At 55.1% G+C, this 14,229-nt stretch overlaps 1 protein-coding gene across 1 annotated transcript in view; it reads left to right on the top strand.

Moving 5' to 3' along the window:
* EPHB1 (EPH receptor B1) overlaps positions 1-14,229 on the top strand; it is an 85,988-nt gene that overhangs the window by 59,890 nt on the left and 11,869 nt on the right. The window contains exons 6-14 of the mRNA XM_055723771.1: positions 1,060-1,241; positions 2,207-2,369; positions 4,508-4,616; positions 4,825-4,889; positions 8,722-8,844; positions 9,890-10,137; positions 10,426-10,641; positions 12,752-12,901; positions 13,513-13,706. Of these exons, the coding sequence (XP_055579746.1) occupies positions 1,060-1,241; positions 2,207-2,369; positions 4,508-4,616; positions 4,825-4,889; positions 8,722-8,844; positions 9,890-10,137; positions 10,426-10,641; positions 12,752-12,901; positions 13,513-13,706 (1,450 nt within the window). The remainder of the gene's footprint in view (positions 1-1,059; positions 1,242-2,206; positions 2,370-4,507; positions 4,617-4,824; positions 4,890-8,721; positions 8,845-9,889; positions 10,138-10,425; positions 10,642-12,751; positions 12,902-13,512; positions 13,707-14,229) is intronic.

Here is a 14,229-nt window from a genome sequence, read left to right as displayed (position 1 = left end):
CTTAGCTCTGGTCTGGTGCATGAACCGAAATACTGTGGGCTGCTTTGCAGAGCAACGTGGTGTGTGGCGTAGCTGGCGGGACTGACTGGGAACACGTGGCAGGGAGGGAAGCAGGTCAGACAAGCCGGGCTCACACCTGATGCTGCCTGCATTCTTGGCCAGTGCCGAGCATCTTGCTTTCTCCGGGGATGCTGCGACAAGATGCCTGGGACCCCTGTGGTTTGCTGCCTGGGAGGTCTCAGGGACTGCAGGGATGGAGGTGCTGCCTTTGGAGCAGCCTTGTGCCATGGGCCCGAGGCGGGTGAGGAGCTGAAGGATGGTTTTAGGTTGTTCTGCAGCTGTTTGGGCTTTGGAAATAAAACTCCTGGAACACATTTGGGCACCGAGGCTGAGCGTCCCCCAAGAGCCCCTAAGCGTGGACCCAGCTGCTCCTCTGGGACAGGGCTGAGCCAAAGCTGTGCTACAGGCTTCAGCACCCTGGGGTCCCTGTGCTGGGGTGGGGTGTCCCTGCTCTGGTTTCCTGTCACTGTCCTCAGGGTGGGCAGATTTTTGCTCCTACATTCTATTACTGACAGCATGTGGGGTTGCAGCAGCGGCGGCACAGACTCCTGCAGTGCTGAGTGCTGGCTCCCTCAGGGAGGCTGTTACAGCAAAAGATGGCAAGCAGAGCTGGAGACCGCCATCGAGCCTTGGTGTGTCTCCGCTGGGGAGAGCTTTGCTGCCCTGCCCCGCTGTGGGAAGACATCCTTGGAGCAAACAATCCCAGGGAGAAGGAACGCTGAGGATTTCTAAGCCCCTAATTAAAAAGAGTAGTTTTTTTAATAAAAAAGTAGGTTTAAATACCAGAATTCCCTTGCTGGCTTGCTGCTCTGGTTCCATGTAAGCTGCTGAGATGCTGCTCTTCCCACTGCTAATGCGTGAGCTTGTCCCATGGGTTGAACAACCTCAGGCATGGGAGATGTAGGATGCTCTGTGTGCCCAGGGGATTCTCCCCCTCCCCAAGGCCCTTGGTCCTGCCCCTCTCCATTAATTTTCCCTCCCTCCCTGCTTCCTCGGCAGCACCCTCCACCGTCCCCATCATGCACCAGGTGAGTGCCACGATGAGGAGCATCACGCTCTCCTGGCCTCAGCCTGAGCAGCCCAATGGCATCATCCTGGACTACGAGATCCGTTACTACGAGAAGGTGAGCCGCATCTGCACGCCTGACGTCAGCAGCACCGTGGGCTCCAGGCCGGCAGCGGTGAGCTCGGTTGGAAACCTTGTGACGGAGGGTGGGCTCGGGGTACGTGGAGCTTTGTACCGCACTGCTGGGGAGGCTGCTCAGGTCTTGAGCTTGCTGGGAGAGGGGAAACATCGGTGAGCTCTGAGTCAGGCTCTGCTGGGAAGGGTCTGGGTGGTGGGACTGGCTCTGGAGGGTGGGACTGATGATGTAGCTGCAAGTGCCAGTTCCTCCCCTGTGGCGTCCAGCACATCAGTGCTCATTGCTGCCTTGGCTCTGGTATCTGCTAGGGTGAGCCAGGACCATGAGCCATGAGGGCAGCATCAGGAGGAAAGGAGGGGGACAGTGAGAGCTGGCGAAGGTTATCAGGGTTGTCCCTGTCCCAGGTCACTGCCTCCCTGTTGGGTCCTTTCACTGGCAGCTGTCCTTCCCCGTAGGGGACACGCTCTCGACCCTTCTGGTGAACCGTGCTGAGCCCAAGCTGTTCCATCCCTCCTGTGTCTTGCCAGCTTTAATGAATTCCTCCAAATGTGAATAATTAGATGATCTCAGCAGCAGCCCCTTCACAGCAAATCACTGGGGAACATTGCAAAAAATGAGATTTGAGATGCATGAGGTTTCCACCAAGGTTTAGCACAAGGACCTGTGCCAGCAGAGCAGGGACCACAGGCGCTGGAGCTCTCAGCAGAGGCAAGTTGCCCTTGAACCTGCTTGAGCAGGGTCTCGTAGGGTTGCGTTACAGTGTTTCTGTAACAGCATGACGATTCTGAAACGTGCAGGGACATCAGTGGTTCAAAGATGAGGAATTTGCTGCTCATGAGTGTTTTTGTTCTCGATGCTCTTACTGTTTCCCCCTGCTGCTCCATGCTCTTCGCTATGGTGGGACCGGGGGGGCTGCCTGGGAGACGTGCTCTGCCATCACATCATCCCCCCTGCTGTCCCCTGTCCCCGTCACGGCTGACTGTCTCTCTTGGCCATACCCACAGGACCACAACGAGTACAACTCCTCCATGGCCCGCAGCCAGACCAACACGGCCAGGATTGAGGGGCTGCGACCCGGCATGGTGTACGTGGTACAGGTGCGAGCCCGCACCGTGGCTGGCTACGGCAAGTACAGCGGGAAGATGTGCTTCCAGACACTGACGGATGGTGAGTCCGGGAGGCGGGGGGCAGGGAGGTGAAGGGAGTGGTTGTCTTCGCAGCAACAGTTTGGGCTCTAATTGGATTAAACGAACTTGTCTCCACAAACCTCTCTCCCAGCGGGCAGCATGGCAAAAGGCAGGTGATTTACAGCGGTGTCTTATTAATCGCCAGCTGGAGGAGTAATCTGCTTTAAATCTCTTAGCTCTGTTTTCTCCCCCGCTATTTAGCTGCGGTTTTGTCTTTCCTGCCTCCGACTGTGGTGGCAGAGCCCTCCGGCCACCAGCTGCGAGCCTGGCGCTGTTGGATGGGGAGGAGAGGAGGGTTGTAGACCCGTGGAGGAAGGGCTCCGGGATGCTCTCTCAGGGATGCTCTCCAGGGATGCTCAGAGCTGCATCTGGGCCATCAGGGAAAGCTGGAAGGGTCAGACCCATCCCTGAAAGCTGATTTTTCACCCTGAAGTGACGTGTCCAAGGGAAAGGGCCAGCTCATGATCTTCACGGCTTCTTCTGGCTTCCTTGCCAGGGTTGTGTTGTCATTTCTGGCCCCAGCCCTTCCCTGCACCCACAAACACCACATCCCTTCAGAGACTGATAACTCGTGGGAGGGTTTTACATTTATCCCAGCTTCAGGACTAATCCATAAGCCAGTGAGTGAAGCATGGCTCCTTTTGTGGTCCTTCTACCCCTGGGGCGGCTGAAGTCCCTGCAGAGAGCCCCTTCCCTGCCGCTGCTGGCGTGGTTCCCTGTTCTGCTTAGGTGACAGCCATGGGTCCCAGGCCTGCTGGCTGTCTTTCCTAAAACTTCTTCTTCCCTAAAACTGCATTGTGCTGTGCTTGCACTCATGTTGAGTGCCAGCTGGGGTGGGAAGGGGAAAACCACGCAGGGTGACTGAAGGGAAGGAGATGGTTATAATCCCCCCCCAGTGCCTCAAATACTCAAGATTAGAGAAGCGAGAAGAAAAACCCTGCCTCAAATAAGCAATTAATTGAAATTTAATAAGAATGGATAGTGTAGATTATTAAATAATAATTGATTGTTAGATGAGAATGTCTCGGGATTTAAACAGCATGCAAGAGATAAATCTAGTTGCTGGTAATTAACCGCGGAGTAGAAAAATACAGATAAAAGGGTGCTAAATGCTTTTTTTTTGGAGCAAATTTTGTTTTAACCCTTGCTTGTAGCTTCTGACACAGCCTGGCAGACCTTGCTGGGGATGGTTGGAAGAGGGGATTGTTTCTGGAGGGCTGTAGAAAGCCCCAGGAGGTGGGGTCGGCCAGATACTGCCTGCGCCGGTACCCACACTGCTAACAGGGCAGGGCAGGGGAAGGGGGAAATGGGGGGAGACACATGGAGGTTGCAGGTGACATTCTTGAATTTCCTCTAGGCATGTCCAGTCCTCCCTGTGCCACCTTGGCTTTCACTGCAGCCAGCTGCTGAAGGGCACAGGGGCTGGCCGAGGGGGTGCAGGAGGTTTGAGGGATGCTCGATGTGGAAGGGATGCTGTGGTTGCCTTGGCATTGCAAAAGGACTTGGCTCCTGCAGTCTGTTGAGATGTAAAAACTACAAGCAGACCTGCAGTGAAGGGGCTTGGGTTCTCCTGGGCCTCTCTCTCAAGGTTAAATGCTGCATGGTGGACTCTCCGGTGTCTTAATATGGGTGGACTCCTGGTGCAGCCTTCCCCAGCTGGCTTAGTTATTAATGGGATCTTTTCCTCCTTTCCTGGAACTTGTAGGAACTCTGTCTGTGAGACCCCCTGTTAAATTTGGTCAAAATGGCCAACAGGTTTACATTTATTGCAGGAAGAGAAACACCAGAGGCACGGACAAAGCCACGTTATGAACCTCATGTCTTTGGGAAGCTGGGCCCGCACACATTGGTTTGACTTCATTCCCAGGACCTTCTCCTCCGTATTTTTAACCCAAAGTTTGCCTGAGCTGAGTGTGGCAATCCTTCCCTGTGCAACACGTGCCAGCTCATCGCCTGCCTCAACCAACGCTCCCGCCCGGGTCCCCCTTGTCCCACCACCCTCCCATGGGAGCAGCAGCCACAGAATCAGAGGGGGTGGTACAGGACCCCTTCCCAGGAGGCTGCTCTTACTCCATGAGTGTGCAAGGGAGAATTCATCCCGTCCCTCTTCTCTTGCAGATGACTACAAGTCGGAGCTGAGAGAGCAGCTGCCTTTGATTGCAGGGTCTGCAGCGGCTGGGGTGGTCTTCATCGTCTCGTTGGTGGCCATTTCTATTGTCTGCAGCAGGTGGGTCCCCGTGGGATGCTTTATCCCTGGAAGATGGGAGGTCATAAGACGTAACTGTGACAGATTTGGGGTAGGAGGGGGACCCCCATAGCTGGAGAGAGCGCTGAGCTGCCATCATTTGCTGTGTGTTGCTGGCAGGCGAGCGGTTTGGGGCTTCTGCCAGCCACTGGTCCCTCAAGCCTGGCTGTTTTCTCCCCTCTTCTTCCAGGAAGCGCGCCTACAGCAAGGAGGCAGTGTACAGCGATAAATTACAGCACTACAGCACCGGGCGAGGTGAGTGGGGGAAAAACGGGTAGGGGAGACACTCCTAAACCTGCACCCGGCATGTGCCCCACTCCTCCACCTTCAAATGTGCACATCGGGTGATGAAAGTCCCATGGGGCAGATGGAGAGGACCATTGGGTGGGAGTAGAGATGTCCACAAGTGTGTGTCAGGGCGTTGGGGGGGGGGGGTTGCAGTGGTGCAGCATTGTGGGTGGAAAAAAAAGAACAACAGGGGGGATTTGGGGGATGAGGATGGATTTGGGGTGACCGGAGGATATAAGGGGTAGCGGGGGATGTAGGGGGACAAGGGATGGGGAGTGGATGCTGTGAAGACTCCCATGGGAGGAAGGGAAGGAGGGAAGCGGTGTTCAGAGGGAAGATGAGCTCCTGTTCTCCTGCCACAGGCTCTGCCCTGGCCAGGATCAGTGCTGGGTTGCTCTTACTGCTAAAGGGACTCTGGATTTTGGGAGCATGGCTGGGGAGTGGGGGCTGGTGGCCAGCATTGCTGCTGTTCTGGCTGCGTGGCTGATGCCCTGCACCCTGCTCTGGGAAGGGTATGTGGCCAGTGACTGGGAAGGTTTAACTGGCTTTGGGCTGCTGATCCCCTTGGCAAACAACTAGGAGAGCCTGAGCTTGAAGGGCCTTTTCCTCAGAGATCTTTGTGGTTGGTGGAGCTGTGCACCAGAATAAATTGGAGGTGTCAGCGGTGTATAATGCTTGCTCCGGTGCCCCTCCAGCAGCCAGTGAGCCATTGTGATTGCTGTAAATGGTAACAAAGCAGCAAAGCAGCAGCTTCAAGGGCTGAGGAGTTGTCACCCAGTGCCTGCAGGCTCTGTGCCTCATCCCCACGGGACGTAAATCCCTTTCATGCTCTCCTAGAGTTGCCTCCCAGGTGCAATTTGCTGCCTTGCGGGAAGAAACCGCCCCTGGGTCCTGAGCACTTGCTTGGGGAAAAGGGATGGTGGTGGGATGCAAGGATGGGTGAAGGATGGCTGGAGAAGGAGGAGGAAAGGATGGGTGAGCAGAGGGGAAGGATGGAGATGGAGCGATCTGCCTGGCAGAGAAAAGCAGAGAGGGTTTGGATGCAGCCAGGAGAGACCAGGCAAGCAGCAGTGCACTGAATCTCTTTTGACCTTCTTGGCTTCGTACCAACCCCTTCCAATGTGATGGCAGGGCTGTGGGGGGCTGTAAACCTCCAAGCAAACCATAAACTGTTTTCCAAACATCACCAAGTGCTACTTAAATATGATGGACCTGTGCTTTTCATCCCTTTTTTCTCTACGTTTCTGCACCGTGGTTGGCAGAAGATTTATCTGATGCCTGATGGCTAACCCCCTGTTGGGCTTCAAGTGGACTCCTCTTGTGTTCCCTCTGTTTTGAAACACTCACCCTGTGCGCATCCCTAGCTTGCCCCAAGCACCCCAACCCCCAGGGTGCTCAAACCAGGTGGGAAAGCAGTGGAGCGTGTGTCTGTCTGTAGTTTGTAAAGCTGGGCGAGGTGAGGATCGGTGCCTGAAAGCTGGGGGTCCTGGGGGGACACAGCAAAACCCTTTCAAGGTTAGCAAGCCTCCAGGTGCTCGGTTATTGTAGACGTTTGAGCAAAACAGGTGGGAAATTTGTGGCAAGCGACTAATGGAGTAATGAGTGCATCCACTGAAACAAATGACCCGCACGTTTAGCAGCATGGCAATTACAGCCTCCCTGGCACAGATCTGCTGTCCCTCCCGAGAGCCCCCCGGGATCGCTGGCTGCCTGCTGCCACAAGGACTGCCCCAGGTGGGCTTGGGGGTGAGCTGGGGTCTCTCAGCTTGTAATTTCTCGTGTTTTATCTCTGCCACTGCTTCACCAGGAGCTTTGAGATCGGGGGAGCAGGGAAACGTCCCGTTGAAGCAGCAGCAATTCGGCAGGCAAGGGTTTTTCTCTCTGCTGATGATATTTATTCCCAAGGAAAAACGGTGTTGGAAGGAATCTAACTGTGGAGTCAGGGTTGCAGTGCAGAGCGCTTCGACTTTAGAGGAGTGATAAAAAATTTGCCATCGTCTGTGGTAGTGATAAGTGGCCTAATCTAGTTCCTAGGAGTATCGGGGCGATTTGAAGAGTGCAAAGCTCTCTCTGCAGGTAGGCTCAGCATGGCTTGCCCTTGATGTGGCACTTCGGGACCCAGCATTTTGTCCAGCTTTTGCCAGGAAGGTGGTGAGCCAGTGGCTGAGGTTTGCCGAGATGGGTAATGGGTTTAGGTGCCCTAATCCTGCTTGGTTTGGGTGGGATGAGGATTAGGAGGGAGCTGAACCTGGTGGTTACTGAGCCAGCACGCAGACCCTGGGGCACATCAGAGGGTGATTGAAAAACAGCCTGTGTTGACAGTGGGCAGGAAACTTTGGCACTGTTGTCTTCTTTATTTCTTCAATATTTTGATCAGTGAGTCAGTCTCGGTTACGATCCTGTAAATCCCTTTGTAATCCTGGCTGGAGCATCAGCTGCTCTTGTAAAAAAATTTATGGGGCAGTTAAAGTGTATGAGACAGAGCCGTAAAAGGATTTATGAACTGGGAGATGCACAGATGGCTTCATTGCAGCCTTCCCTGCCCGCCTCCAAGGTGCAAAGCTTTTGCCCCCAGCACCCCTTTGGGGGATGCAGATGCTCCTGCCTGGTCCCTCCCGAGTCCCAGCTGCCCCACAAGCCGTTCTCCCTCAGTGGCTGTTTTGCACTGGCAGTGCCCCCCTGCGAGGCTTTCATGCCTCCTCCCAAATTACTTGCCGGCAAAATTGCAAAGCAGCTGGGAGCCGATTTGTATTCCCAGCGCAGAACCGTGCAGAGGCGATGCTGCGGTCCATGCGTTTGCATGTTGCCTCTCGGAGGGCTCTGGGAAGCACCGGGGTGATGGGATCGTGGCCCTTGGTGAGGTCCTTAACAGTGTGATCAAGTGCTGTTCATCACCATAAGGGCAGCTGGGGAGGAGGACCAGGCAGTAGTGTCCTTCCTGGTCTCTAGAGATGACCTTGAGGGGCTGCTATGCCATTCCTGGCCCCCTTTTTGGGTGAGAAATGGCATGGGAGGCTGCACCCCCACAGAGGAGCCACAGCTCCTTCTGGGTCCCCTCTGGGAACTGTGCCATAACACCAGTGCCCCACTGAGCCCCGGGGATGGCAGTGGCCACGCTCTGCTCTGTGGCCATGCCACCCGGCAGCTCTGCAAGCCCCAGGGCATCCAAACACAATGTCCACAAACCCCATCTGGGGAATCCGGGCGCCCGTTTTGTTTTTTTCCCCCCATTTGAAAAGGGCAAGAGCCCACACGCTGCATCTCTCTGCAGCGTGGCCGGATCCTGCTGCCACACGTTGCCCCCGTGCAAGGCACGACATACTTGTCATGGAGGTCGGCCAAGCCATATTTTATGGCTCCATACAGGTTGCTGATTATAATTGCTGCACTCTGTCAATTTAGTGGCCGCCACAAAGCTATCAGAGGCCTTTTTGGGTAAATAAATATTTCTTCAGTAATGCATGGAGGCTCGTAAAGCCCTCGCTGTAAAGCCAGCTAATTGTAGTTTAGGTCTGTAACTGCTCCCCATTGCCGGGGAGGAGGAAGAGGAAGGATAACGGCGGAGGAGTGGAGAGCAGAGAGGGAGAGGAGGGGATGCAGGGTAGAGTCGAGTGGAGCAGGGGCATCAAAGAGTACGGTAAGCGTTTGTGGAAGTGGTGCAGGTGAGCACAGCGATAGAAGCCATCTTAACAGGCACACAGAGGGTGTCAGGACATGGGGGTCTCCAGTTCTCGGCCATGGCACAACTGTTCCTGGTTTCCCTCCCTTTTGCCATTGCTCCCATATTTCCTGCAACAAGGGTCTCCAGGGATGAAGATCTACATCGACCCCTTCACTTACGAGGACCCCAATGAGGCAGTCCGAGAGTTCGCCAAGGAGATCGATGTATCCTTTGTGAAGATTGAAGAAGTCATTGGAGCAGGTGGGTCTCACCGTGCCCTGCTGCCCGTCCCTCCCTGCCTCTCTGCCACTCCTGCGTGGCCAGACACCCACCTGGAGCAGTTTTCTGCAGGTGCACATGGGAAACCCTCAAGGAAGCCTTGAGACATCAGGCTTTCCTGGGTTTGTGATGGGTTAGGGTGGACAAAGGTTGGTTTCTGCTCTCGGAGTTCCTCTGAGGTGTGAAAGGCTCCATGAATACTTGCTGTGTGACTGTGGGGCCCCTTGGGATTTCCTACTTGGCTTTTCCATGAGGTAACAAGAAAAAGCCAGATCTCTCTAGTCTGTGCCATATTTCCATCCATATGTATATATACACACGCGTGCACGTATCTGTATGTCATCTGTGCTGCTTTTATTACAATTTTTAAATAACTCTGTCATACTGGTAGAAGAGAAAGTGAGAAGCCGGGGGGAAGCTGCAAAGAAGCAATGAGCTAGTTCGGTCGGGATCAAGTTCAGCAATGTATCAGCTGCCCTTTGCTGCTCATCAAGGCAAAGTGGCTGCAAATGTGGCTTAAATGTAATCCCTCCACAGGCAAATTTTGCCTTGGTGAAGGGAAACCTCTCCTGCTGAAAACGAGAGGATGCTTTCCCCTGTATTTTAAATCAGAGGGCAGCAATGAAAACAGCCCAATTATTTTCCATTTCGAGATAAGGGATGTGCAAAAAGGCAACCGAGATCATGAACGCCAGCACCCTCTATTTGAGCTAGTTCTTCAATGCTGATGCTTTTGCTCAGCAAATCCTTCTTGCGGGGGTTTGCAAGAGCGGCCCCAGCCTCTGCTTCTGTAGGTGCTGGGCTCTGTCACCTTGGAGAAGGTTGCAAGCCTAAACATGGCATCAGTAGCAGACTTTGCCCCTTCTAAAGAGGACAAGCAGGTAGATTTGTAGAGGAGAACGTTGTTGGAGGGTTAACTGGCTGACATTTCTTAGCCGGATGGAGATGAAGCCGCTCAGGGTACCATTACTCTTTGCAATGTTTCATGTGGAGGAGGAGGTGGTAGCGGATGGTTTTCCACTTGCAGGGGAGTTTGGAGAAGTATATAAAGGGCGCCTGAAGTTGCCTGGCAAGCGGGAGATCTACGTGGCCATCAAAACGCTCAAAGCTGGCTACTCCGAGAAGCAGCGCCGGGATTTCCTGAGCGAGGCCAGCATTATGGGGCAGTTTGACCACCCCAACATCATTCGGCTGGAAGGGGTGGTGACCAAAAGCCGACCGGTCATGATCATCACAGAGTTCATGGAGAATGGGGCCTTGGACTCTTTCCTGCGGGTAAGACGATCTGGGGCCCTGTGGGCTGCTGTTCGGCTGTGGGATTTGGGAATGAGATGTTGGCATCCAAGCCTGTTTCTGTAGCTTGGGAGCTGGTTGCAGTGTGCTGTACGCCCCCGAAACACGTGTGTTCTGGTGCTGGCATACCTCTGCTTTAAGCCGGCAGGGCAGGGCAGCTGGGTAGTCCTCTGGGGAGGTCCAGCATCCTCCCAGGGTTGGGGGTAAGCGGCTCTGGTGCCATGGTGGGCTCTGAACACTCACCCTGTTGCCTGCTCTTTCTGATCACAGCAAAACGATGGGCAGTTCACAGTGATCCAGCTGGTGGGGATGCTCAGAGGAATTGCTGCTGGGATGAAGTACCTTGCAGAGATGAATTACGTGCACCGAGATCTGGCTGCCAGGAACATCCTGGTCAACAGCAACCTGGTGTGCAAAGTGTCCGACTTTGGCCTCTCACGCTATTTGCAGGACGATACGTCTGACCCCACCTACACCAGCTCCTTGGTATGTACCTCTCACAAGTTTTTGTCTTGCTCAGCATCCCCTGCTGCCAGCTAGATGTGGGAGAAGGGCGCTGGACGTATGCCCCGGAGCTTCTACCATGGGTGGGAGCATCTCAGGAGGGTTCCCACCACATAGGCTCATGGCCCAGAGACTCTGGCTGTGGTTCCCACCCATCGTCCTTTTTTTACTCCTTTCTCTTCCTCCCTTTTATGAGTTTTCTGCCTCTCTCCTCCCTCAAGCACCTTTCTTCCCTCGGTGGTTTCCAGATAAGCCTCTTCCCTCTCCTTCGTGGAGGGCGGGTGCACAGAGGAGTCCCTGGAGAGACAGGGAGATCACAGCATCTGCTGCCAGCACAGCGATGGTGTTTTAACTCCCCCCAGCGCTCTAGGTCTGGTCTGCCTTTCTCTGCTGGAAACTTGTTCCAGGCATTAACTAAAGAGGCAAGCCTAATGGGAGCTCCGCTGTTCCCCAGCCACCCTTCTCGTCCTTAATTAACTCATTCATAGGTAATGGCAGCCTGCTCTCCCCTCGCTCCCTGCCACCCCAGGGGACCCCTGGCTCCCCACCGTGGCCATCCTCATGCCAGTGGGCTCGCAAGACCCTTGGTGGTGTTAAGGATGATCAGAGGAGAAGGCGATGAGCAACCCGTTGGCCTCATTGCATTGATTAATTAAAAGATCATGCGCTGGGTGCAAGCACAAGGCTGCACTGACTCCTGCAGAAGCAGTTTCTTGGGCTGCTGAGCTGTGCCCAGGCACTGGGGCTGTCTCCAGCCTCCAAAATGCAAAACCCATGGACACGCCTTTAAGGCTGACTTTGGGGTTTGGCCCAGCTGCAGCCCCTTGCTCTTGCCCCCCAGCTTGTGGGACATTTCCCCCACGCTAGACCTGCCCTGCTCCCTGCCCAGCCCTGTCCTGCAGGCACTGGCCTTTGAGCAGACACCCATTATTTATTTTTTGTTCAAAGACCCCCAGCAGTAGCTGCTGGGATGAGGCATGAAGTAGCCTTTCTCCCACCTTTAGAGATAAAAGAGATTATTTCATCTGTGTTTTTATTTAATTTAGGCCATAATAGATCTCCCCAGCAGCTGGGAAGTGATGCTGTGCCTGCGATTACATCACACTGCCTCCCACAGCAGGTTTTTAGCTCTGGGGAAAAGGCAGGAAAAACAACCTAGCAGTTAATTTCTTCATTTGTAGTTATTCAAATCAAGTTTTTTGCCATTCATCCTTCAAGAGCATCTGACGCTTCATTGGGAAGGCTACGGAAAACAATTGCGCTAAATGATTTACAGTGCAATTCTGCCCCAAGTAAATACCGTGCATGTCTGTGGTTTTCCTTCATCCCGTGGCTTTTTTTGCTGTTATTTCAGCGTGCTTGCCCAAGGAGCAGTCCCTCTGTGCATGCTGCCTCTCTGCAGCATCCCTGCCCCCTTGGCATGGCCTCCAGCCCTTCCTGTCTCGCCAGGAGCTGGGACCTGCCCTGGCTTGATGGGATGGCTTGAGATGCTGAGCCTGATTCTGAGCTTCTGGGAGAAATGTGAGGCTCTCTGCCAGAGGCACTTTCCTATGCCAGTGCTTTCCAAGTCTCCTTTGGGGCTTAAAGGTGTTTTGCTTTTTGCATCCCACTCCAAAAGTGGAGCTGGAAGGACCATCCAGCAGCTGTGGAAGCCCAGGTGATGCTTAGAGGATGCTCTTTGGTTAGACCTCGTTTCCATTGAAGGTCAAGGGATGGGGATACCTGTGGCTGCTTACCTGAGATGAGCACTAGTGGCAGTCCTACATAGTCCTTATCACCTGATGTCTCCCTGGGAAGGGACCTGGGGACAGGACACCCATGTGCCGGCTCCTGCAGAGCGGCCAGAGTGGGGAGGTGCCACCTGAGTGGGGTAAACCCTTTTGTTTAGCTAAGCCCTTTGTGCAGGTACAAGACACGTTTGTGGAGGTGGTTTTGGCTCCTGCCTCCTCTTCCCATCGGGTACTGCCGGCCCACTCCTCAGCGGGGTCCCCAGGGACCAGTGCTGTGTGGGATGGCTCCAGCCCTGGGTCGCGGGTGTCCAGGCTCCTCTGCCAAGGGAGCCGTTTCTCAGCTGCTCTCCCATTTTCCCTAGGGGGGGAAGATCCCGGTCAGATGGACGGCGCCGGAGGCCATCGCCTACCGCAAGTTCACCTCGGCCAGCGACGTCTGGAGCTATGGCATCGTCATGTGGGAGGTGATGTCGTTTGGGGAGAGGCCCTACTGGGACATGTCCAACCAAGACGTAAGCACTAGGGGTCATCCACACAGCTCTGGGGCGGTGGGGGGGCCTGTTCCCCAAAGAAAGCCCTGCCTGAAGGGCTGTCTGCTCCTCCCCAGAGCCTCGGCAGTGCTCCGTTTTGGAGATGAATCAGGCTGGCGAGTGAGAGGATGCAAGGAGGGAAATTGGGAAGAAAAGCCAGTGGGCTGGTAATTGGACTTCAACAAGCTGCAGGGCCTTTGAAAATGTTCAGAGGGTTTACAAGCGGGGAAAGAGCTTTGGTAGTTGGACTGCTGTACTCCGATGCGATCTGCCGAGATAATGAGTGGCAGCTCTCCGCCGGGAGGAACTGCAGTGCGCAGAGCATCAGAGTGGAGATTAACCTCCGAGAGCCCCGGCTCCGACAGAGCTGGGAGCATCTCCTCCTGCTCCCTTTGCTGATGATCAAATGGGCTGGCAGCTGCCTTCCCGGCCTGCGGCAGGGCTGCCTGCAGCACCTCTGCCCACACAGGCAGCTCGGCTCGGAGAGAGGAGCAGTGGGGGGGCTCACCCCCTGCCGTGGCTGTGGTTTTCCCTCCACGAGCTCCCCGAGTCCCTTGTCCTCACGTGCTGCTTTCTCCCCTGCTGCTCTGCAGGTCATCAATGCCATCGAGCAGGATTACCGGCTCCCGCCGCCCATGGACTGTCCCGCCGCCCTGCACCAGCTGATGCTGGACTGCTGGCAGAAGGACCGCAACACCCGACCGCGCTTCACCGAGATAGTCAACACCCTCGATAAAATGATCCGCAATCCGGCGAGCCTCAAAACTGTGGCTACCATCACCGCTGTGTGAGTCTCCCAGCACGCGGAGGATGCTCTTGTGTCAGCATCCCAAGCCGCAGCGAAAGGCTCCCTGAGCAGCGTGTGCTGCCGGGGGAGGGACAGGAATTCATAAATCATTTGCCAGGTGCCGGGGGGGGGGTGTGGGGTTCTGTCTTTGCTCTGCCTGACAGTCAGACAAAGAACATGTAGTTTTCAGTCAAGCAACAGCAATAATTCTTTGCTATTGATTCTTTATGGTGTGTGACGGTACAGGCTCAGTGTCTGCTCTGCCAGTGCCTCCGTCCCTGTGGCTCCCGCGGCTGGATTACAATGTGCGGGGTTGCAAAGCGCTGCTTGGCAGAGCGGTGTTCCCATGGGACGGGCCTTCCTTGTGGCCTTCCATGTCTCAGGCATGTGCTGGGAGCAAGGCAGTGCCGAGGGGAGCTCAGGGGCATGGAGGGGTGGGTGGGGGAGCGCGTCAGTGCACCAGCTGGGCTCACGTGTGGCAGCCCCTTGGCACCGGCGAGGCTTGTCCCCAGCGGTGTGTCCT

Source organism: Falco cherrug, chromosome 11 (assembly GCF_023634085.1).
Source record: "Falco cherrug isolate bFalChe1 chromosome 11, bFalChe1.pri, whole genome shotgun sequence".
Lineage (NCBI taxonomy): Eukaryota > Metazoa > Chordata > Aves > Falconiformes > Falconidae > Falco > Falco cherrug.
The sequence above is the reverse complement of the archived record's forward strand: the minus strand, read 5'-3'. Positions and strand labels throughout refer to the sequence as shown.